Source organism: Manis pentadactyla, chromosome 14 (assembly GCF_030020395.1).
Source record: "Manis pentadactyla isolate mManPen7 chromosome 14, mManPen7.hap1, whole genome shotgun sequence".
In the NCBI taxonomy this organism is placed as follows: domain Eukaryota; kingdom Metazoa; phylum Chordata; class Mammalia; order Pholidota; family Manidae; genus Manis; species Manis pentadactyla.
The window spans coordinates 25,437,426-25,461,648 of NC_080032.1; the positions used below are offsets into that span (position 1 = coordinate 25,437,426).

At 58.4% G+C, this 24,223-nt stretch overlaps 1 protein-coding gene across 2 annotated transcripts; it reads right to left on the minus strand.

The window, feature by feature from the left end:
• Window positions 1-637: 637 nt before the first annotated feature.
• On the minus strand, window positions 638-21,771 carry MMP17 (matrix metallopeptidase 17). Of its 2 annotated transcripts, XM_036921853.2 has the most exons (10): window positions 21,474-21,771; window positions 13,181-13,313; window positions 12,250-12,379; window positions 11,474-11,757; window positions 10,359-10,535; window positions 9,465-9,564; window positions 8,433-8,515; window positions 8,189-8,341; window positions 4,598-4,855; window positions 638-3,969 (listed from the first exon to the last, which is right to left on the minus strand). In XM_036921853.2, exons 1-10 carry the CDS (start codon window positions 21,609-21,611, stop codon window positions 3,632-3,634), a joined length of 1,794 nt encoding a protein of 597 aa, XP_036777748.2. In that variant the 5' UTR covers window positions 21,612-21,771; the 3' UTR covers window positions 638-3,631. The 2 variants fall into 2 exon arrangements, with proteins under 2 accessions (XP_036777748.2, XP_036777749.2); XM_036921854.2 differs by lacking the exon at window positions 13,181-13,313 and having other exon boundaries at window positions 21,474-21,582.
• Window positions 21,772-24,223: the final 2,452 nt, after the last annotated feature.

The window sequence follows — 24,223 nt, forward strand, 5'->3', positions numbered from 1 at the left end:
AGATGGCACCTGGAGGTGGGGCTTTTGGGAGGTGGCTAAATTTAGGTGAGCTCAAGAGGGTGGGTCCCCTGATGGGACAAGTGCCCCAGTGAGAGACCAGAGCTGCTCTCTGCCTTGGGAACACACAGCAAAGGGTGGCCTTTGTAGCTGGGATGCAGCTCCCGCCAGCAACCAGACCCATGTCACCTTGATGTTGGACTCCCAGCCTCCAGGACCTGGAGAAGGGAGAAGTGTTTTTTCACCTCATCTGTAGTACTTCATTATGGCAGCCTGAGAGGAGACCAGTGCCTCAGTTTCCCCACCTGCAATATGGAAGCTAGAGCAGAATGTTCTGGCCCTTGAGGTTACCTGTGTAGATGTTTTGTAAATACAACACCCACGCACACGGGGATGCAAGTTTGCTCACAAGGCCGAGTCACACTGAGGTCAGCCAGCACCTGGGTCCAGCTGTGTGGCACCTACAGTTGACACTGCCTGGGTTCCCTGCCCTGGAGGGCGTGGCCCAAGTGAGTCCTCTGACCTCCTTCTCAGGGGTGTCCCTGGGTCTGTTACCATGGCTGCAGGCCTCCAGGGGGCACGGTGCAGGGCACAGCTTCTCCCAAGTGGAGCTAGCACAACCAGGGATGAAAACAGAGACTTTGAAAATCCAGAATTTTACATGAAATCACCAGGTGTTTCATTGGTGACTTACCTAAAATTGAAAGATTCTTGTACAGCATCATCCTGTGACATTCCTGCTGAAGATACACAACTGGAATGTAACTGGGGGGACACTTCAGGCCCCAATACTGAGCGGTAGCCTACAGCACAGCCAGCCTGCAACCTTCATGAGCCCCAAGGTTGTGGAGGTCTGGGAAGACCAGGGGCTGGGTCGGGTCCCCTTGAGGAAGAGTGCTGTCAGGACTAGTGCAGAGCCCCAGCACAGGCTGCTGTGTCTCCTTATTCTGATTTGACCTTGAGAGAAAGTAAGAGTTTACAGGAAAATACACAGAATAGTGCCTGGGGGTGGTCAATGTGCTCCCAAATGACTTAGGTAAAAACGGGTTGTGTACTCTATCTGCAACTTCTCTGTAAATATGAGGTTATTTCAATATTTTAAAATGTAAATGTACATAAATGGGATCAAGCAGAGTATTTCTGTGGGTTTGTTCAGATGCCCAGACCCCTAGTGGGAGTTGCTATTACTGCTAATTTGTTCCATGTGAACACCGAGAGATTCACTATGTCTGTGCCTGCTGTTTACTTGTTCACAGGAGCAGATTAGGGAAGAGATCATAAAAAAGTGAGTGGCTTTAACACAACAGTAAGCTCCCTGCCCCTGCACCGTGAGAGAGCCTGGTTCCCACATACCTGGTCCACCTGGGTGGGCCCTGCCCTATGGTGTGCCGAGTGGACCTGGGGACCCTCTCTGGGCTATTTCCCAAACTGGACAGGGGCCTCTGGGGCATGCTGGATGAGCGGGAGGCAGCCTGCTCCCCCGGAGAGGGGTCCCAGCCCATCTAGTCTGATCTGATAAGCAGTGAACCCTCCCAGCTTCAGGGACCAGATGGCGGACAGACGGTCGTGGGATGTGGCCCAGCTTGGCTCAGTGAGCACAGGGTCTGGCCTGGAGCCTGCCTGCCAGGCAGAGGCAGTCAGGCATCTTGGACAGGCCCTGAGCCTGGCAGGGTTTCTGGTCCCGCCTCTGCTGCCCAGCCTTGGTGGGGTGGGGCCGTGCAGCCATGGAGCCCATGCCATCTCTGAGAAACAGAGAATTTATGCAGCCAGCTCCTGCCTTACAGTAGGATGCAAGTCCCTGTGGCTGGCCCTGCCCTCTTGGCTCCCTGAAGTCCTCCTTGCCTATCCCACCCCAGGACGTTTGCACCTGCTGTCCCCACCCCTCGGATCTTCTCTCTTGGTTACCTTGAACCCACTCAGAGTTGCCTTCATGGACCCCCTGGCCATGGTTCACATGCTTTCCCATCACAGTTTGGGGGCTAGAGTAGCCAGCCAGCTGTCACCAGGGCTGTGGGTGGTCAATGTGCTCCCAAATGACTTAGGTAAAAATGGGTTGTGTACTCTATCTGCAACTTCTCTGTAAATATGAGGTTATTTCGATATTTTAAAATGTAAATGTACATAAATGGGATCAAGCAGAGTATTTCTGTGTGGATAGCTGCAGAGTTGGCAGCACTGGCCGGCTGGCTGGAAAGAGGTCCAGTCGGCCCTGCCCCTCGGCCCATCAGGTAATACTCTGCTTGATCCCATTTAGGGAAGGCCGGAGCACCTGGCTCTGCCGAGCCCCACCTTATGTCCTGTTGCTCACCACCCCACTTCCCTCCCTACCTCAACCCTACTTTTCCTCCAAGTGTTTAGAAGGCCCCTTCCCAGCCCCGGGGTCTCGACCCAGGTGGCCCCCCAGGGTCATCTGTGGCTGCCACAGATGGGCAAGGAGTGCTCCCTCCCCAGGAGAAACACTGAAATGTCCCTGCCTGTGAGGGCAGGCAGGGAGATAGGCTTCAGGGAGAAGCATGTTCCCATTAAGGGTATAGTGCACCCACTTTCTGCCTCCAGGGTGGGAGGGTGGTGCCGCCATCCTGAACTCAGAGCCAGAGCAGAGGGATGTTGGCCAGCTGCCTGCCTGTACTTCCTGCCGGGCAGCACCAGTGTGGGGCAGATGGCTCCAGTGCCTCCCCAGGGAAGGGAAGTGTCCTGCTCTGACGTCCCGGCATGTCCCCGTGGGAGCAGCACTCCCATGCAAGGTGCCCCACCCGGGAGCCCTGGGCGGATGTGGCCTGACCCAGCTGACCTCTCTGTGGGCAGGAGCCCCACTTCCCATGTTGGGTCAGCCACCAGCCATAAAATGGGTGTGACAACCCCGGGGCATGCAGAGTCCAGGAGGACAGACAGGAAAAGGGCTGGCGGACATGAGAGGAAACTCCCAGCATGCAGGCCTTCCCGGAAGCCCCCAGATCCCAAGGCCCAGGCCTGGTGGGTGTCAGGGAGCCCAGGCTGAGCAGTCATGGAGCAGGGAAAGGTCATGTTTGTCCGAAACTTGTCACAAGGGGAAACAGGCTGTGGCCCCGGCTCGGGGCTGGTCTGTGTGTTGGGGGCTGCCCTGAGCTAGGCAAGCAGCAGGCCCACTGGGACAGAGTAGAAGCACCAGGGGTGGCTGTGTGGACAGCGACAGTGTTGGCAGCACTGGCCGGCTGGCTGGAAAGAGGTCCAGTTGGCCCTGCCCCTCGGCCCATCAGGTAAGTACTGCGTGGTGCAGTCACTTGCTTGCTGAGGGGACAGCTCCCTGCCCCCTACCCAAGGCTTGACAGTCTCCCTGACTCACAGCTGAGCAGGCAGTGGCAGAAAGGGCGGGTGTCTGCTCCTTGTGTCCAGCAGCCAGCCGCTGCCCACCGCGTCTAAGGAGCAGCGCCCTCTGCTGGCCTCTTCCCAGCCCAGACAGACTGGACCAGGGGGCCTTTGCCCAGGGGCTGGCAGCAACCAGTCCTTGTCTGCAGGGCTGGGTCCCCAAGGCACTGTGGCCATGTGGTGCTCCAGGAACTCTTGTTTTGGGTGCTGGAGGAGTGGGGGAACTCATCCTTGCCCTTCGTGGCCCGGGCTTTAGACCTGTCTGTCCTCTTAAAGGCCATGCCGGCTGTCAGAGCACCAGGGCCTGAGCCGCTGTCCATAGCATGCTCAGCAGCAGCAGCAGCAGCAGTGTGGTGGCCAGCAGTGGGTCAGAGGTCCCTGGGGCAGGGGCAGCGAGGGAGGTGCAGGAGCAGACCTCATAGCCATCCTCTGAGCGGCTCTGGTCATGCTGTCCTGATTGGGGGTGGGCCCCAGCCTCTCCGTCCATGCCTGTGGCCTCGGAGTCTGCTTGCAGGTCTTTGCAGACCAGCCAGTCCCGGGCCGTGGACTGTGGGTACTCAGGCGCCGCCACCAGCTCACTGTCCAGCACCTTCCAGTACTCCTTGCCGCGGAAGAAGTAGGCAGCCCCTGGGGAGAAGAGGGGATGCAGGCTGAGCTTGGGCCATCTGCAGCGTGTGCGATGTGGGAGACACAGCAGGAGGATGGGGCTGGCCGGGAATGCAGAGAGAGTCTTGGGCAAGGGTCACAGTCTTTGCCTTGGCCCCGGTGGCCCATCTGTGGGCACCCAGAGTCCTGGGAGCTTGTGGGGAGCTACTGGAGCAGGGAGTAGAGGAGATGATCTCTCAGTTTCTTTACCTACTGCATATTTATTGAGGGCCTACTATGTGCCAGGCCACCCTGGGTGTTGGGGATGCAGCTTTGAAGATGGAATAGAAGGAGCTGCTCCTATACCTGCAGGGTAGGCGGGGCTGCAAGGCCCTTTGGGTGGGGGCCTGAGGCAGGTGAGAAGGGGCTGTGTGGGTGTCTCGGCAGTGTTCCCAGAAGGTGCAGGGCAGGTGCAAAGGCCCTGGAGTGTGTGGGAACAACAGCCTGAGGCTGGTAGGGCTGGAGGAGTGGGCGACGCAGGGGTCCAGGGAGGGGAGCAAGTGTGGCAGCGCGGGGACCCTTGCAGTCACACGTACTGGCTGGTGATCCTCCCAAGAGCCCTACCGCAACCCCATTCTAGGGGGTAGAACGAGGCCTCCACCCGGCTCACCGTCGGACCAGTGCATAGCATCATCGAGTGTGCTGGGGATGCCCCTCCATGGGGGGCTCGGGGCGGGGTGGCCAGGGTCCATGCGCCGCATGTGCTCATCGTAGCGCCAGTACAGCTGGTCCTTAAAGAAATAAGTCTTGTCATTGTGGGCCCAGGAGAAGGCAGCGTCGACACCACCCGGCGGGAGGCCGAAGTCTGAGATGGGCCGTGGGTATCCTTCCTCTACGTTAGTGTCCTTAAATACCCAGTATCTGTCTCCTGGGGGCAAGAGAAAGAGCATGGGCCAGGGCTCAGCTGCCCCGAGGGCTGGGGGCTCCAGCCCTGCTTCTCCCCGGCCACCGCCCCAGGCAACTGCCCAGGCACTGCACTCCCAGAGGCCTCACGGGCATTTACTGAGCACCTACTGTGTGCCTGGCATGGGGTGGGCTCAAGTGGTGGCAGCTGAGGACCTGAGTTCTGAGGAGGCACCTTCTTTATAGGCCAGAGCCTTGGGATGGGGCTGGGCCCCTGCAGGCAGAGACAAGAAAGTCCTCAGACTTGGCCTAACCAGACGCATGTGCACCCTTGTCATCCCATACAGAAGCAAAAACACTTAGCTGTCACTAGAACTTCAAATCCATGTGGTAAACTTTCAAAAACTGGTTTGACTAAGATGCTTTTTGGGTGTCTCCTTGCCTTTGTGCTCAGCACCACTGTTGTTCTGAGGTGGCGGAAAAAGGGTGGTAGTGTGAGCAGTGACTTCAGGTGGGTGTCCTCATGTCCCCGCTGGCCTAGCCTTAGCAACCCTATTATTTAAAAAAGAAAAGAAGCAAAACGCTTAAAAATCCTTTGCCAGGCAAAGTGCTTGAACAGACGTTTCTCCAACAAAGGGAGATATTCAGATGTCAACACACCTACAAAAAGATGTTCAATCACTAATCATGGGGAAATGCAAATCAAGACCACAAGGAGATACCACCTCACACCCATAAGGATGGCCACTGTCAAAGAGCAGAGAACAGCAGGTGCTGGCGAGGATGTAGGAAACAGGACCCTTGTCTGCGGCTGGTGGGAATGCAAAATGGTACAGGTGCTGTGGAGACCAGTGCGGCGGCTCCTCAAAAAAACTAAGCGAGGCATCCCCATATGGTCCAGCAATGTCCCTCCTGGGTCTACACCCAAAGAACTGAAAGCAGGGACTCAAGATTTTTGCACACTTGTGTTCTCAGCAGCAGGATTCACAACAGCCATGAGGTGGGAGCCACCCAAGAGTTCACTGACCCATGAGTGGATAAACAAATGTGTCCATGCAGTCAGTGGGAAATTATTCAGCCGTAAAAGGAGGAAATCCCGAGAGCTGCTATGTGGGTGGACTGGGAGGGCATGGGGCTCAGTGAAATCAGCCAGTCCCCAAAGGGCAGACCCTGTATGACTACCTACATGAGGTCCCTAGGTCATCAAACTCATTGATGGAGCAGGACGGTGGGGGCCAGGGGCTGGGGGATTCACAGGGATGGAATTCAGTTTGAGAAAATCCTGGAATCGGACGTGGGGAGGCTCCACTACAGCATGAATGTGCTAATGCCCCAACAATGTGCACTTAAAGTGGCTAGATGGCAAATTTTATGCCCTTTATTTTTTAACAATTAAAAATAAAATCAATAAAAAAAATTCCTTTGCCAGGGACAGAAGCAGCCTAACTGCCCGAGGGGGCTGAGAGAAACAGCCACACACCTGCAGCGCCCACCCCCCTGCCCCACCAGGAGGGACCTGGGAAAACACACCCACAGAAGGAAGGACAGGAGGCGCCATGCCTGCTCACAATGCCGGCACGTGGTGGCCTTGTAATGGAGGACCTGGCGCACACATCTGCTCCTGTGAGCACAGTGAATGTGCCCAGAGAGCTGCCTCGAACAGCTTGGACACACCCCTGATGTCCCTGCAAATGCACAGACTGAAGTGGCCAGAGGGGCCCCGGGGTGACCCGGTGAGGTGCCTGGTCCGCCTGTTGCCATTGTGCCCAGGTGGGAGCCGATGCTGCATGGACAGTCCTGATGTCTGCAGCCCCCTCCAAACTGCTTCAGAAGAACCAGGCATGGAAGCATCCACAGGAGCAGTGAGGCCAATAGCAAAACGTTCGCAAGCGTGAATGCAGATGATGGCCATAGGGGTGCTCATGCACTGTTTGTGTGATTTCCCTGCAGGCTAGAACTTCCCCCCACCTTTTTTTTTTCAAATGAGGAGGGTCTTTCTGTAGTGACATGAAGCCATCTCCACTATATCTGTGAAACAAGACGAGGGGCAGGGCGGTGTGCACCACAGGAAAAGTGGGGAGGCCCCTGTTGTTGCTTTCTTGAACATTCTCTCTGAAAGGCGGTGTGCTCCAGTGGGGAAAGAACAGAGGGCAAATAACAAATTACATGAAAAAATCTGCTGGAATGGATGCTGTCCTTTTTTTCTTCTAAATATGGCAATGATGGTGGCCACTTGTACAGGGCCCTTCACTGGGCCGGGCTCCAGGACCGCCCCTCACCCTGAGGCCCGCGCCTCCGGAAGAATCAGAGCCACGCAGGGTGAGTGGTCAACACCGACGGGCATGGGGGGCCGGGGCTGGGCAGATGATGGGAATGAGCACAGTAAACATGCAGAATACCCTTCACCTCCTCACAGAAAGGGGGCCGCTCCCATTTTGGTGGAGGTAGCTGCTGGAATGAATAGTGTTCTTCAAAATTCACATCCACCTGGCACCTCAGAATTGGCTCACTTAGAAACAAGGTCTCTAGAGATGTACTTAGTTAAGATGAGGTTGTCCTGGATTACAGTGGGCCCTAAACCCACTGACTGGGTCCTTATAAGATGAGGACGCCCAGCCTACTGAGGGACACGTCCAGAGAGAAGCCACACAAAGATGGAGGCAGAGATGGGAGGGGCACATCTGCCAGTCCAGGAGCCCAGGAGGCCAGGCAGCACTGGCAGTGGAAGGGGGCCTGAAACATGGTGTCCCTCAGAAGGAAACAGCCCCAAGACACCTTGACCTCAGCATTCTGGCCCCAGGCTGCAAGAGGACAGATTCCTGATGTTTTAGACCCCCTCTTGTACTTTGCTACTGGAGCCCCAGGATTCACCTGTGCATGCCTTAGGTGCAATGACACCCCCGCCCCGTGGACCTGTCATCCTGGACATGGTTTCCAGCCACACTTAGAACAAACCTAGCTCCTTCTGTGGCCCCTCGCTCAGCTCCAGCTGGTGTCCTCTCTGGTGTTCTTTGCACTCAGCAGGACTGTTCCTGCCCCAGGGTCTTTGCATGGGCAGTTTCCCTGCCTGGAACCCTGTTCCTTCAAGTCTATGTTGGTGCTAATCATCTGCCTCCCATTGGGGCCAGAGGTTTTCCTATTCACACACAGTACAGGCACATGGTAGGTGCTCAATAAATATGACGGGTGGAGTGCACATACGGACAAGCTGCTCCTGCCCTGGAGCAGACCATGGGGATGGCCTCCTGTGAGCCTCAAACTGGGGGTGTCCCAGGAAGCACAGGCTGAAGCTCCATCAGTGATGCCCAGCAGAGCATGGGGTGGGGGTGGGGCCCTGGGGCCCACCCCACCTACCCACCTTTGAAGAAGATGATCCTGTGGTCACTGCTGCGCTCATACACAGCGTCGACGCTGTCCAAATGCAGGGGAAGGCCCCGCCAGAAGCGGTGTATCTGTGCTGGCTGCAGTGACACCAGGTGCCGGTCCCGGGTCAGCCGCCAGAAATACCTGCCTTGGGGGACGGAAGGTGGGTGGGGCTGCAGGTGGTAGACCTGGGGCCCAGAGCAACCCAGCCTCCCATCCACCAGCCGCTGGGGGTTTACCTTTGAAGAAGAAGGCCTCCCCACGGATCTGGGCCACCGCATCAAAGTGAGAGCTGCACCTGTGAGGCACATCCTTCCTGGGCCTGGGGGGAGGGAGAGCCAGGTGGGAGGGGGCAGAGAGAGCAGAGGGCGGTGGAGGGGTACCCCCTACTCCCCAGCCACTGTGGGGAGCTGGGTGTTTCAAAACCCTGGGAGTGGCATCCTAAACGGATCTTACACCATCACCTATAGACTCTGAGACATGCCAGTTGGGTCAAGAGAGAAAGGGAATTAAGTCCCTCTTCCTGTTCAGGCTGGCCACAATGGGCTGCTCTGGGCGTGCAGTCAGGGAGCATTTGGACAAGCACCCTTGGGCACTGCCAGGGGAGTGTGCACGGTGCTGCCGAGCAGCCAGCTAGGCGCTGTCCATAGACACCAGACATACATACTGGGTCCCAAAGAGGACGGCTGACGTTACTTCCGAGCTCAGTCCGAAGAGCCACACCAGCTCCCAGGAAGCGCCCGTGCACACCTGCCTCAGAATTCAGCCTCATGAGCCAGCCCAGCTGGGGGCCCCACTGGCCAGCCTGCTGAGCCAGTTATTGCGTCAGCCCAGCCCAGGCACAGACCTGAGTTGAGATGATTCCAGCCCCTAGTCTTCCGAGTTGCCCTCAGTGAACCGTGGAGCTGAGACCAGCCCCCCACCATGCCCTGTCCCAATTCCTGACCCACAGGATCTGTTGGCTCTTGAAACAGGTAGGGGTGCTTGTTACACAGCAGGGAGTTACTGGGATAGAGGGTGGCAGGGACAGAGGGTGGCAGGGAGTCACCCATTTGAAATATTTGCAATGTAACACCTCTGTGGGCTCCCGGGCTGGGCAGTATCTCCTCTGTTGTCTGAAGGAGTTTAAGAAACAGAACGTCACAGTGGCTTAAGCCCATAGAGCTGAGCTTTCCTTAGAAGAGCCTGGAACCCAGGCTCTGAGCCACCACTGTGGGTTGTGGTGGCCAAGAACAGACAGGTGCAGTGCGGAGGCAGGGCCCATGGCTTACGGGCTGTTGGATCGATTGTTGGTGGGCTCTGGCAGGAGGGGAGGCTCCCCGGGCTCTGGAGTGTCCGGCTGTGCCGTGGGGGACACGGACTCCCGCACGCCTGCAGAGACAAGAAGGCTGCCCTGAGCCTAGATGCCTGCCTCCCTCCAAATCCCACCCCCTTCCTGGAGCCCTCAGGGTGGCTGGGCACTGCAGTGGAGTGTGGTGCCAGGCTGCAGCGGTGAGCAGGACAGGCTGGACTCCAGCCAGCGTATCACGGTGAGTGGGGTCTCAGTGAGTTAGTAAGTGTTCACCCTCACCTCTCCAGTTCCACTTCTGGATACAGACCCAAGAGAACTGAACACAGGTGTTCACACAACAACTTAGCAGCACTATTCACAACAGTCAAAAGGTGGAAAGAACCCAGATGCTGGTCCACATGTGAATGGATAGGTAAAATCACTCAGCCGTCATAGGAATGAGCACCCACAGGCTGCACGCAAAGGAACCTTGGAAGCAGTGCACTCAGTGTCAGAGGTCGCATAGTGCATGTAGAATGTCCCAGCAGGCAAATCCAGAGGAGGATGGAAAGATCAGTGGCTGCCAGGTGGTGGGGAAGGAGGAGGCAATGAGAAGCTATGGAACTCAGTAGAGGCAGGGGCTGCACAAACCTGTGAACGTGCTACATGCCACTGAACTGCACACTTCAAATTGGCCAAAATGGTAAATGAAAGAATAAAAATCCAGACATCGGGTGTTGAGTGAGGTACATGGGTAGGAGCTGCCACCTGGTGGCTAGGTGCTGAGCGTGCAGCAGTGGACACAGCAGAGAAAGCTCTTCTCCTGGGGGTGCTGTGCTCTAGGGTCGCTGGCATTTCTGTCCCCATGCCTGGCTGGGGGGAGAGGGGAACTCACCATACAATTGCCAGATGCGCACCCTGTCCTCATAGGGCAGCCCATAGTGCAGCGGGTCACCCACTGGGCCCTGGTAGTAGGGCTGCATGATGGAGCTTGCAGCTGCCACGTGGCTCAGCCCGATGGCATGGCCAAACTCGTGAATGGCCACTGCAAAGAGGTCCATGCTGTGGGCATCTGGGAACACAGTGGGGCAGTGAGCCAAGGGATGGACCACCAGCCCCAGCCAGACTGCAGGGATGGGATGAGCTTGTGCACAAGGGCCAGGTCCTGCGGGGTGGGATGTGATGGGTATGCCATCCTGGGCATGCAGGAGCACTGGCCCTGGACAGATGGGTTCTGTGTAGTCACTTGGGGCTTGCTTGGTCCCTACCAAAGCCCTGTGGGGTGTACAGGGGCTCCTCAGGCCCCAGTCTCTTGGTCTTCCCCCAGCTACATGTGCCAGTCACAGTGGGGTCAGCAAACTTTTCTACACAGTCAATATCTTAGGACCTGACGGTCATCTGGACTCCAGGTTATAGGGTTGTAGGGTCCCTGCACTTGACGGTGTGGGATAATTTGCCAGGCCCCATGGAATGGGCTCCCATCATCACACAGACCCCTTGGTTCTCCAGGGTTCCCACTGGTTTCATGGCTGGGACAAGCTCCCCTGGCTGTGCAGACTGCCTCCACAGTGGACCTTTCTGCCCAGCCCATTTCCAGGCCCAGCACCCTCCAAGGGGAACGTGGAGCTTCTAAGGATAGTGGGACTTGGCAGAAATGTGATGTGCTCAGGACTTGCAAGTTCCACTCCCTCCTGGAAGCTGACACCAGGATGAGGACAAACCCGGCTCAGCCAGTCAGATGCACAGAACCGTGCCATCCTGTCATCCCAGGCTTTTGAGCCCTGCCAGAATCAGCCAGGCGGGGGCACCACCGGAGAAGGCCTGGGGAGGTGGGCCTAAACTAGAGCTACCCTGCTGTTCTCGTGAGCTAGACAGATATGCATGGCCCTTGGTGCTGGGGTTTGGATTCATGTCAGCCATGGAGGTTTCTTCACTGTGGTCCCCAGAGTGTCATGGGGTCTGTCAGGGCCCCAGGTGGCACCAGGTTAGCATCGACCCCGAGAGACGCACCTGAGGAGCGGAAGGTCCAAGACTCATCATCGTCGAAGTGGGTGTCACCTGCGATGCGGTGGTCGCCTGGGAAGAAGGCATGGGCCACTGTGCCGCCGGGGCCGTCGAACGGGTAGGGGTCATTATGGTCGGCCTTGGAGAAGTCGATCTGGATGTCAGCGGTGCTGCCCGCCACCTCGTGGAAGTTGAGGGGGGTGATGTCACTCCAGACTTTGAGTGCGTAGTGCATGAGGGCACGCACTGTGTCGCGGCCCAGGGGTGAGTCCCTTGGGAATGTGCGGACCCTAAGGTGGGCAGGGTCAGAGTGGCAGGGTCACCAGGGTCAGGCCAAGAGCCTCCACCCCAGGCTGCAGTGTGTGCCCTGGAATGTCCTTCCCTGGGGCCCAGCACTGACGACCTTATTTGGAAACAGTGTTTGCAGATGTAATTAAGGTAAGGACTGAGGTGAGCTCACCCTGGCTCAGGATTTAGGCTTATCCAAATCCAGTGACAGCGTGCTTATCAGAGGCAGAAGAGGACACCCAGGCAGGAAAGGAGCAGGCCTTGTGAGGACTGAAGCTGGGTCGGAGCCATGGGGCCACTAGGGAAGGCCAGCTGGGGTGTCCCTCAGAGCCTCAGAAGGAACCAGCCCTGAGACACGGGGATCTGGACCCTGGTCTCCACGACTGAGGATCAATTCCTGCCACCTTAAGCTTCCAGTTTGTGAGTATTTGTTCCAGCCGCCTGGACACTAAGACCCCAGGGAAGGCTGTGCCGTGTGGAGCCCGCCTGCCCACCTCCATGACAGGTTCCTCTTGTTCCACTTGGTGGGGGTGGGGGCCTGACGTCTCCTCCTAGCCCGGACTGCAGGCGAAAGGTCAGGGAGGGAGCAGCGTGGCGTCTTCATCAGCTCCAAGGTGGCCTCATCTGTGGATGGGCATAGGTCAGGAGCCAGGCCAGCTCACACCCACCCCAACCTGGACTTCCCAGCAGCTCCCTGAGAGATGGCACTGAGCTCACGCCTCACCCCCTGGTTCTCACGCTGGGTCTGGCTGGATAAGGCTCAGGCCTCACTGCCGGGGCATGTCCATGACCACGACGGGGTCATTCAACACATTCACTGACTTAGGCCCGCCCGAAAGGGCTTGGCCCCGAAGCCATCGCTTCCTGCATCTCACATGACATGCGTCTGACCAGCTGTGCATGACACTCACGTGTCTGCCCCTTCAGAGGCCTGAGGACAGCCCTGTTGCGGCCAGCAAGCCTGCAGAGGATCTATACCAAACTGGGAATTACTTCCAACATGTAGAAAGTGGGGCACTCACATAAATACCCCAGAATTCTGGCTTCTATTGGGAAGTTAGGAGTTTTGGCAGCACAGGGCTGGCACTCTCGAAAGGCAAGACTCAATCTGGGCCATGGCTGGTCAGACCCTGCTCCCACAGCTGGCTCACCTGGCCCTGTTGGCACAGTTTGAGACCCTGCTGTGTGTAGGGGTATGGCTGGCATACAGCCAACCACTGTTGTGCCCATACTGGGGGTGGCAAGGGGATGATGGAGGGGAGCCCATGAGGCAGGAACTTCCATCCTTCCCTAGAGACAACAGGCCCCTCTGTAACCCCCACCCTCTTGGACTGGCTGGAGGAGACATAGGGCCCAAAGAGAAGCCAGGCTTTGTGAGGTGGGGCTCAGGGTGCACCTGTCTCCTGTCACCCCTAGAGGACTGACCCAGGATGCCAGTGGCTTCCAGGCCTCCGAACCGCTGCATGGTGGCAATGGCCTTGGACAGCTCTTCTTGTGTCTGCAGCTGACCTGTTTCAGGGTCTGCTGGGGGCAAGTAGCCAAACCTGCTCAGCCAGTCCTGTGGGTGGAGAGCAGAATGAGGGGTGGCTGTACCAGAAGAGCCACTTATCCTGGGCCCACCACTGCTGTGAAGGGTAGGCCTCTCCCAGCCCTGATCAACACCTGCAGCCTCAGCCCTCCAATACCCCACAAGGCATCTCTCACCCCTTCCTTAAGTTACTTCCCACGTGGCTGCCAGAAAAGTATCTTAATAAACCTAGGTGAGCTTGAGCAGTGTACAACCTATACAACTGCTCATGGCAGCCTGCTAAATAAAATGCTCATGGGATGTCTCAGAAAGTGAAATTTTAAAAAAGGTTATTAAATGTCATGAGTGCCAAATTCAGGCCCTGAGCTGACCTGTAAGGAACAGTTTAGGACCCAGGGTCTGAAATCCACACTGAGAAGGGCAAGGGGTTGACTCCCATTTTAGGAATCTGGTCATGAGCTGCACATTCATGGTGGTTAAGAGCCCAAACTCTGGGGCCAGGCTGCCCAGGTTCAAATCCTACTGAGTCACCTCCTTGCTGTGCAATTGAGGCCAGTCACTCAACCTCTCTGGGCTGTTTCCTCTCCTGGATTGGGGGTGGATAATGCCATCACAGGGGCTGCCCACACAGGTTTCAGTTTCTTCAACTGCCAAAGGGGGCTCATGCCCATTTCCTGGGCTGTGGCAATCCCACAGAGAGTCTCCTCCCTGCGGGCACAGGGGCAGGTTCACCAGCCAGCCCAGGAAGGATCCACAGATGGGTGGAAGGCAGAGTTTCTGGGATTCCCTGAGCCTCATCCCTCCTGGACCTGGATTCAAGAAGAGGTATCATCTAGCAGGCCTATCTCTTTTCTTTGGCATGCTTCAAAGTCTCTTGATTTGTTCACATCGCCTGCAGACCCCAGAGGCTTGTGTTTCACTGTAGACTCCTGCCCAGGGGATCTGCCCCCACAGAAGGTTGGTGCTCAGTGGGAGGGGTCCACCCTCCTGGAATTCCCAGGGACCTCAACTGGGCAGGAGGGGCTGCCTCAGTGATTTGTATATAATTGGCATACACCTGCAGAGATCCAGCTAGATTCCTCCTTTTGCAGGAAACACCAAGTCTTTCCTGTTCCTTTATCCCTTCCTCTAGTCCTGACAGGGGTCCCCCAAGTGTGTGCACAACTGGGGGGCTCAGGAGACCCCCATCAGGTCTGGAGGCCTCTCAGGCTGTCAGGCAGGATTGGCAGTTGGAAGTGACTTGCTCCACAATGAACAGCAACCAAGGGCTGCTTCCAAGTGAGCACTCCTGATTAGAGGGCTTCTAAGTCAGGAAGCTTCTCTCCAGGGCCTTGGGAGTGATGGCCTATGTCCAGCAGAGGTGGGACATAGGCCTGCACAGGTGCCCCCGTTTCCCTCAACTCTGGGCACCACCATCTGTGGTGCTAAAATCTTTGCTGTCCCTGAGCACTCTTCTTTGGGGAGGATACCCACTTCACATTACTTCAAACCCATTCAAATGCATCTACGTTAATCATCAACAGGATTTACTGAGCATGTCCCGTGGCTAGTTACTGCCCAGGTGCTGGAAATGCCCAAGAGAGCATTCTGCATTTAGTCCTCTATTTGTGGCTACACGTGCTTTTTTCAAAACATTTACAAATATTTCAAAAGTTTTGATTCTGAAGTTTTCTTTCTGAATGTCAGAACACACACACATTCTAATCCCTTTGCTAAGATCTGAGCTACAGAGCCTGGGTGTCTCATAGCTACAGTAGCTGGCCGCCCAGTCCTATGGGGCTGCCTCTTCATGAAGTCCTCTGGGGCTTCCTCAGACATGTGTGATGCTGGAGGATGCCCCTGACCTCCAGGGGAGGGTCTATCCAGGAACCTACTTCAGGAGAGACACCCACGGCCTGGGTGTCTTGGCTGGGGTCTGCACCGAGCCCCTTGTTCCCAATCCTCACAGGGACTGTGGGGTTCATGGAGGAGCTGCTCTCTGTAGTCCCTGGGAAGCCTGGCCACGTGGCCAGGAGGCCACAGACATTTCTGGGCTTCAGATGGTTTTGAGGTGTTTGCCAACGCTGAAAAGCAGGAGATTTAGTTGCAGGTCTCAGTGGCCAGCCTCCAAGTCAATTTACAGAACAAGGAGCAGCTGAGTGCAGGTGCCACCCCGGGACAGGCACTGCTTCCCCCTCAGTCAGCGGCCACTGCTAACCTGCCCGGGCCTTGAGAGCACTGAGGTTTGCAGCCCTTGCCAGGGTGTAAGACTGCAAGAATTGGACCGAACGGGAGTGGCTGGCAGCAGGTGTGGGGCACCTCCCACCTACCAGCCGACTTGGGGTGGGGGCCTGCACTTTCAATCTCAGCCATCGCACCTGCTCCCTCCCAGGGGCAGAGCCCCATGACGCTGGCGTCACAAAAACTCTACTCTAGCCGGTCCACCTCTCCCCTAAGCCCCTAGGGCTGCGGTGGTCCTCTGGCTCACTCTTGGAGGGCCGGAGTGGGAACAAGGAACAACTTCCTAGCTCGCTAGGGGAAATCATAAGGTGTTTGGCAAAAGGTCAGGTCCCTGGCGGGTTTGAGGCAAGGCTGGCGGCCTTCGGGTACCCGCACCTATGGAGGGGTGCCTGACGAGCCCGTGGTCCCACCCTCCCGCCCCGGCCAGGCCCTGGAGACGGAAGCCGTCCGGACAGGAAGCTCCCTCCCTGTTGGGAAGGCAGCAGCCCCGTCGGCTAGCGGCGCCCGAGTACGGCGTCTGAGGTCGACCCGCTGCCGCCTGGCCAGCTCATCCCAGTCTCCCGAGGAGGCACGCAAATTCCCAGAGGGCAGGGTTTCCTTTCTTCCCGCAGTTGATGCATCTTGGCGGGGTGGGCGGGCTCGCCAGGGGGCGCCAAGGTCCCTGCAGGGAGCCCGGGGCCCAGAGCCCCGCCCCTGACCCCGCCCACCGTCGCCATGGCGACCGCGTCTCCAGGGCAACGAGGCTGCGCGGGCGGCGCTGCGGTGGTGAACCTTCCAGAAGGCCGCGGGCGGGGAAGGGGCGAGAGGGGGCGCCGGCCCAGAGGTCCCCGCGCCCTTCTTCCTCCAAGGGCTCCAGAGCTGAGCCGTTGACACAGGAGGCGGCCGAGAGGCGGTGCTGGCCCAGGCGCCGGCAGGACGCGGTCGCTGTCATCCCCTCCCCCTACCAAGCTTTCCATGCAGCCCCCGCCCCTCCCCGACAACCCGCTTGTCCCGATGCCCTTGGTCCCTGCAGCCCCGGGGCTGGCTCCGGGCGGCTGGGCGCTGGGCTCGCTCACTGTTGCCATTTGCAGGTGGGGAAAACGAGGCACGAAGGAGCCCCACACGCCTGAGGGGGAGCAGGACTCATGACCCTGAGTTGGCTGTGCCCTGGTGCCAGGTGGGGGCGCATCTGTGGCCCCCGGGGCCTGGGCTGGGTCAGCGGCTGAGCTGTGGGCCCTGCATGGGTTCATCTCCGAGTGGACCCTCCAAACTCCCAGGGGGGACAGAGGGCAGGTGTCCCCAGCATCAGACCCACTGCGCAGGTGAGAACACCCAGGTTCAGAGGTGACAGGGGGCCGGAGGGCAGCACAGACTCTCTCCCCCAGCCACAGCCCAAGGCGAGATGGAAGCTGGCAGGCAGTGGCTTTAGGCAACACCAGGCTCCAGGTGACAACGGCACTACAGCAAACCCCAGCTGGTGGCTAACCTCTGCCCTTCTGCCTGTGAGATGGGGGACCGCTGCCACCTCTTACAGCCAATCCAGCCCTTGCCACCCCGTCTCTCAAAGCCCCAGAGGAAGCAAGCTAGTGGCCTCAAGGCAGCCCACACCCATTTTCCTCTGGGGACTGACTTGGGGTTGCTGACACAGGTGGTCCCCTGCCCTGGCATCTTCCCCAGGGGGACACTCCCAGATTCCCCCCACAGCCTTACTGAGGGCTCTCTGTGCCAGGTACTTAGGGATAGGGAAGACCTGGGAAGATACCTGCTTGTCCATCAGGGAGTCCGACTGGGAGTGGAGAGTCTCGGGTGGAATACCAACCACAAGCAAGTGAACGCAGGAGCAGCCCGCAGGGCGGTGATCAGGGAGGACACTGACGACGGTGATCGCTGAGCGATGGCAACAGCTGGTGGTTACTGGGGCTTTGCATTCACCAACCTGCTCACACACCCCTCAGGGGTAGTGTGGAGGACAGGACTGCGTTGCCTGTGGTGGTCGATTCAGTTATCAATAAATAACTGCTGAATCAATCTTAGGAGGTGGGCACTGCTGTCCCCATTTTACAGGTGGGGAAACAAGCACAGAGAGGTCAGGACACATACCCACGGTCACACAACCAGGATGGGCCGAGCCTGGACTGGACACTGGGCTGTCATATCTCAGACCCTGTCCTGTAACTCCTGTGCTATGATAAGTGGGGCAGGGGCTAATTGGGAAGACATTCCTAGTGGGGAGTGACACTGGGCTGGGACCTGAAAAGTAAGAAGGAGCTGGTCAGGTGACAAGACCACTAGCATTCATGGTGGAGGGTATGCAGGTGTGAAAGCCGTGGAGCAGGAGCTGGTGGGGCTGGATAGGAGGGAAGGATGCAGAGTGGGCAGGTAGGGGTCCATGTGTGAGGGGAAGCAGCGCTCTGTGCTTCCTCACCCCTCCTGAGAGCTGATGGCGGCCTCAGCCAGTGTGAGACAGGTGCATCACCCTCTACGCCACACAGACCCTGCAGCTGAACATCTCACCGGATACTCAGATCGCCATGAATGGGGATGCAAAAATCAGTCACTCAAAAGCACCCTTGGGAGGCACTGCATCAGAGAACACACTGCCAAACCCCCAAACCCTCTCCAGCCTTCTGGCAATGTGAATTGGACGCTGTTGCTACCAATTCAGAGGCATTACCCAGTTAATGTTCCAACCACTGAGAGGACAGGCCCAGTGCCTACTCAGGTCACAGGCTGCTGAGCACAGTGGGATCCACACCCAAGATCTGGTTCCAGAGCCCCTTCAGGGTCAAGCACGCATGGAAGAAAAATGTTTCTTGAGCCAGCAGGCCTCCTGGACCACAGGCACTGGCCAGGTCCTGCCCATACCCTGGCTCCTATACAATGAGAGCACCGGTGGACTCCCAAAGCAGGTCCAGGCCTGAACTCACTGTGGACCAGAGCCTCCATGGGGGGTGGGAGGGGATTGGGTTGCTGCCAGATGGGTCTTGGGACCTTCACATTTAAATTCAAAGCTCCCATGGATATGGCGGGAGAAGTCCTCAGTGCAGAGGGATGCTGGGCACCTGTGAACTGGTTGGCTCATCTGGGCTGAGGGTGTGTGGTGAGTCTGTTGGGCTGCAGCTGCAGGGTGTGGGGGTAATCCTGTCCCCAAGTCATTCTCTGACATGGGTCCTGAGTGCATGCAGGCCCATGGGCTTGCTTGGGTGCTGGTGCTGAGAATCAGGCTGAGGCCACTGGCTGAGACCAGGGTGACTGTCACCCTTGCCCTGGGCCCCTGTGCTCCACAGAGGGAGACATGAGTGCCTGAGTGTGCTGAGCCAGGTCATAGCTTCCACCCACCACCACATGGCCCCCACCTAGGCCAGCCCCTTGGGGCCTAATGGGCCACTAAGGGCCCTGCTTGGCCCTGGCCACCCTCACACACCTCAACCACAAACTGGTCACCGGTCTGGGTGACAAAGATGAGGAGCTCTACCTGCAGCTATGAGGTGTGGAGGACGCACACTTTGGTGTTAGGAGGAGAAACTTAGGGGCTGGGTGGAACCTGCAGCACGCTGGTTCACACCTATGCCTGGGCCTCTCTGTACTCAGGGTGCAGGAGCCAGGCAGTTCTGCCAACTTCCTGGTTAAGGCAAAACCCGAGGACCAGCCTTCACACCCACGCCTGGGGCCTGGCTAAAGGATGTGAGGAAGAACTGCAGAATATTCCCTGGGACATTGTGAAGTGAGGATGGAATGGTGAGCGGCAGCTGTCATCTGTAAAAATAAGGGACTGGGATTTTTGTGTCCTTTTTCTGTGCCCAGTCAACCTCCAGAAATGAGAGGAGAATGAGGAGATGAAGTTTCCTCCTGGATCCTCCTGTCTGGACTGAATACTTTGCTGTGTGTACTACCTACTCAGATGAAAATCCAGGCCCAGAAGGACTTGCGGCTTGCGACAGCCCCAGGAGGGCCCAGCGCGAGCTCTTTTGTCCCACTCCACTGCTGCTTGAAAGCCCCCCATTAACTAGGCGCAGCGGGCCTCAATCCGGTGCTTTGTTCTAGTGCTAATGCTTGGGGTGGGCTGGATGAGCCCCTCCTGGGGACCAGCCAGTGCTCAAGACCCGCTGGGCTGAACTCTGTCTGGCAGAGGCTGGGTCACACTTACAAAGGGGCCCTTCTCCTCACTGGCAGCCTCAGACCTGAATATCCAGAGTCAGCGGACCCTGAGGGCGGCAGTAGAGGGGAAAAGAAGAGAGTATACCTCTTCCCCACAAATTCCTGCCTGTCTCCAAGCCCTCCATGGGTCTGATGTTCTGGGGTGTCATTCCCTCGAGGGCCACCAGAGACCGCTGTCCACCCACAAAATGAGGACAGCCAGCAGCAGGCTTCTGCCACACTAGGCAGAACGGTCCTGGCCTTTCTTGAGTGGGGAACTCTGAAGTCAGGGGCAGCCTCTTGCAGGGTGTGTGGATACCCACTGGGCAGGAGCCAGGGCTCTTCTGTCTCTGGGCTCCAGGCTGGGAAGCCACATCCCCTGCCCACTGCATCCCATAGGGTGTGGGCTGGTGATCCCCTCTTGCCGGGGACCCACAGAAGCAGGGAGAGGAGCTCAGGCTGGAGCTGGAGGACCGTACCTGACCCACTCTGGGTGGGCAGGATGGAACTTTAGAATTGCCCTGGCTCTGATAGGTGAGCTTCGCTGGGCCAAGACCTCCATTCCCTGACAATGCTGGGGCCTGGATTCTACTGTCACTTGGCCCAGACCTGGAGAGGCAATGCCCCCAGGAGTGAATCCAGGCAGCTCCCAGCTACAAAAGGCCCCAGAGGAGGTGGATAAAGGTACTCCAACTGCAGAAGCAGTTTGGCTGGGAGGAAGCTAGCTGTGGGGTCTCTCAGGTGTCTGGATGCCACAGCAGGGACCATGGCAGCACTCTCCCAGATGGCTTTGGGGGCTGGGGCAGCTGGGTGGGGGTGGCTGAGCCAAGTCCCGCCAACCACCAGGCTGTGTTTGCCACCCAAGTGTCCCCACCCAAATGCCTCTGCCTGAAATACACCTGGACCTTCCCAAATGCCAATGGCTTTGAGAAAGGGGCCCTGCCAGCACCCCTTCAGGAGGCTGCCAATGGAGGTGGGCAGGTATCAGGAAGGTCCCTGGCTCGGACCCCTACATATGAGCGGAGTGAAGGTAGCTGCAAGGGTGAGCCTCAGAGGAAACCTGTCCTCGTCTGGCCTCTCGGGCCTGGATGCGGTGAGACGCCTCAAGTCAAATATCCCAGATCCAGAAGAGGAGGTTCCAAGCCTGGCGGGCTGAATTGGGGGGGGGGGGGGGTTTGAGAGGAAGCTCCTGTCGCTGCCTCCGAACACGGTTCCAAAGCCAGTGGGACAGCTGGTGTTTGGGGAGAGGGGCGCTGGGGCCGCATGCGAGCCTGGGAATGGGAAGGGGACCCCACGAGCTCAGGACAGGGGGTGGCAAGGCCATGCTGGGCGTCCCGGAGATGGAAGGGGAACGGGGATCCAGGCCAAGATCCATAACCAATGGGGGCTGGGGCCGGCTCCCTTGCTCCCCAACACCCTCAACGGAGCAAGGATAACCACCGACTTTCCGGGGCGCCCACACTCCGCAGCCCCAACCTTTCTTCGGTTGTGGGCGCGCGCCCCTCCCCCTGCCCCTCCCACTGGGAACGCACGCGGGCGCAATGCTCTAGACCGCTGTCCCACCCGCCTTGGGGCGCTCCTTCGGGGTCGCTCCAGGCACAAGGGTTCCGGCCAGGCGACCCCCACGTTCGCGGGCTCCTGAGGTTGCGGCGCGCTCCGACCGCACGGAGCCGGGCTGGGACCCGGAGCCTCTTTCCAGTCCTGGGTGCGCGTGCGTCAGTCGCTTAGCCTGCGCCCCAGCCTCAGCTTTCTGCCTAGGAAGTGGGTCCAGGGCGCCCCGGTTCCCGCAGGCGCCGGGGCGCACTGATGGGGCCCTCCCGGTCGCGGGACCCGCGTGCCCGGCCGCGCACTCACCACTCCCAGGCTGAGGTCCTCCGCGCGGAGCGCGGGCGCGGTGCAGACCCCGCGGGCCGCCAGCGCGAGCAGCAGCAGCGGCGGGAGCCCCGGCAGGGCGGGCGGCGGGCCGGGCCCCCGGGCGGCTCGGAGCCCCATCCCGCTCACAGGGCCGCCGGGGCGGCCGTGGAGGTCCCCGTGCCCTGGGAGCCCGCTCCTCCGCACCCTAGGTCCCCGCTTCCCCGCGCCGCACGCCGAGCGCCCGCTCGCCTTCACCCTGCTCCGCGTCTGACAGAGCCGGGCGCGCCTCCTCCCGGCAACGGGCAGCATGCTAATGTATGCTAATGTTGTCGGACGCGCTCGCCCCGCCCGCCGCCTTAAAGGGCCCGCACCCGCCCAGAAGGTCGGACCTCACTGGTGCCCCGCGGCCGTGGCGCTGCTCGGACCCCCCCACCCCCCCTCGTGAGTCTGCCGGGGGTCCTGGGCTGCGGCGGCCCGGACGTAGGCGTTTGTCGAGGGTCAAGGACGGCGGGCCTCTCGGGAGGGTGTACTCCGGTGGTCTGGCCGTCGCCCAGACAGGTGACCTGGCCCCCTGCCCGCCAGCGCGTCCCGTGGACCCTGCCCGGGAGCCCAGATTCACGGTCGCTGCTGGGGACCCCGAGCGGAAGCCGCAGATCGCCCGGCGGACGCTGGATGGAGCCCTTGCGCCGCTACAGAACGGGCCTGGGGGCTGGGTGGGGGTGAGCGGTGGGGGTCGGGGGATGGGGGTCTAAGAGAGTTGGGGATTGGGGTGGGTGGTGGGTTCTGAGAGCTTGAGGGTGTGAGGGCGGTGGGCTGAGACCGTGTGGGGGATTGGGGGGCTGGGAGCGCGTGAGGGTGGTGGTGGAGCTGAGAGCGTAGGGGGTGGAGGGCTGAGCTCGGGGATGGGTGTTGGGGATAGGGGGTGCTGAGAGCATGGGAGTGTGAGGTGGGGTGGGCTGAGAGCGTGGGAGGGGGTTGGGTTGAGCAAGACAGCGGCGGGGGGGGGCTGCTGTCTGGAGCAGGAGTCCGGTGGGGTCTGGTCGGGAATGGGGGTCACTGTCGGTTTGGGGCAGGGAGTGCTAATAGCTGACCTTTGTTGGGGATTAGCGTGTGCTTGGCACGGGGCTAAGCGAGCCGCATTTATAATCTGTTGGCTTCTCACAACATTTTATGAGATCGAAACTATTATTTCCATTTTTCAAACAGGGAAACTGAGGCCCATAGAAATTTAGTACCTTGTGGGGGGTCACAGAGCCATAGAATCTTGGGTGGGGGATGGGGGGCTTCTGAAGATCAAATGAAAATGCCCCTACACCTTAGGGTTCTCACCCCACCCCACCCCTTCACCCCTGGTCACTGCTGATGCTGCCAGGATGGAAGTCCTATTCTTCCCACAGGCATTTCTGCAGATCCACATCCACCATTTGAGGGGAATGGTAGCCCCTCTGCTCTGGGCTCACTCACTGCTCACCCAGAGCCGTGGTCTATTTCTCCTATCCCTGTTACACTCGGCCTTAGTGGCCTCTTCTGCAACAAGGAGGTTCTGCATCTGCTTCAGATGACCCTTGGAGGTCCTTGGCAAACAGTGACCCTTCACATCAGACACATCCTAAATTTTGCTTAAGTGTATCAGAACAACTAGATGACCAGTGGCAGGAACCCAGCTGAGATTGGCTCTAGTCAACGAAAGGACATTTATGGTCTCATTAAACTGGGATGCCTCAGAGCGTACTGACGTCAGGCAAGGTTGGATCAAGTCGCACAAGAATGTGGTCAGACCACAGTTTTCTGTCCCATCTCATTGTCAGCTTCATCCTCAGGCATGATTTCTCCAAATGGCAGCAAAGGTGGTACAGGGTAGCCACACCTGACACGTCCTGCATAGCAAGCCCAGCTGTAGATGTACCCAGGCCACTGTCCCAGTGCCGTCTTTCACTGAGCTGTATCGCGTGTCTGTCCCTGAACCATCCACTTAGCCGGTGATGGAAATGACCTGAACCGCCTGCCCTGGCAGTGGGAAGGGCAGGGATTTCTAAGGGAAATTGGAGGCGCTGAAGTCAGAGTGAGAGAGTGGGTGTCAGGCAGGGCAGCATCAAAGGCCTCAGAAGAGCTGATGGAGCAGCTGACCCCACTGTGTAAGAGTTCTTCCTTCACTCAAAGATTTGAGAGGGGACACTGGCTGAGGAGCTGCAGAAGAGTCCATGGAGGGACTAATGTCAAAGGACCATGAAGAGGTGGCTTATGACAGTGGCCTTGGGAGCACAAACCTAAGAAGGGGCCTCCAGATGGGCCATGGTTCTCCCCAGATAGGTGAGGATGTGGCTGGTGGACAGTGCGGGAATAAGTGGAGGTCAGGGGTGTGTCAGTTCGTGGTGGGGCTGTGAGCCCACGGCTGCTGTTTTCCCTTCAAGCCTGCCGCTGAATTTTGGCATTTGAAGGTGGCCAGAGTCCAAGCTCCAGAGAGGCAGCTTTTCACCCATCAGATGGGCAATGCTGAAAAAGCCTTCTATCATCATGCGCCAGGAGGGCGTGGGAGGGGGGGGTGCTTTGGTGCTATTGGAGGGAGTGCCAGCTGGTACAGCCTTGCAGGAAGGCCGGGGTAGCAGCAATTAAAATTTAAAAAGTGCATTTGCTATGGCCCAGCATTCTTGGTGTCTGCCCTAGAAAAACATCCCCATCTTTGCACAAGAAGGCTAATGCAGGAGGTAATAGTAAAAAAAAACCCCAGAAACTGCCTAAGTGTCTATCTA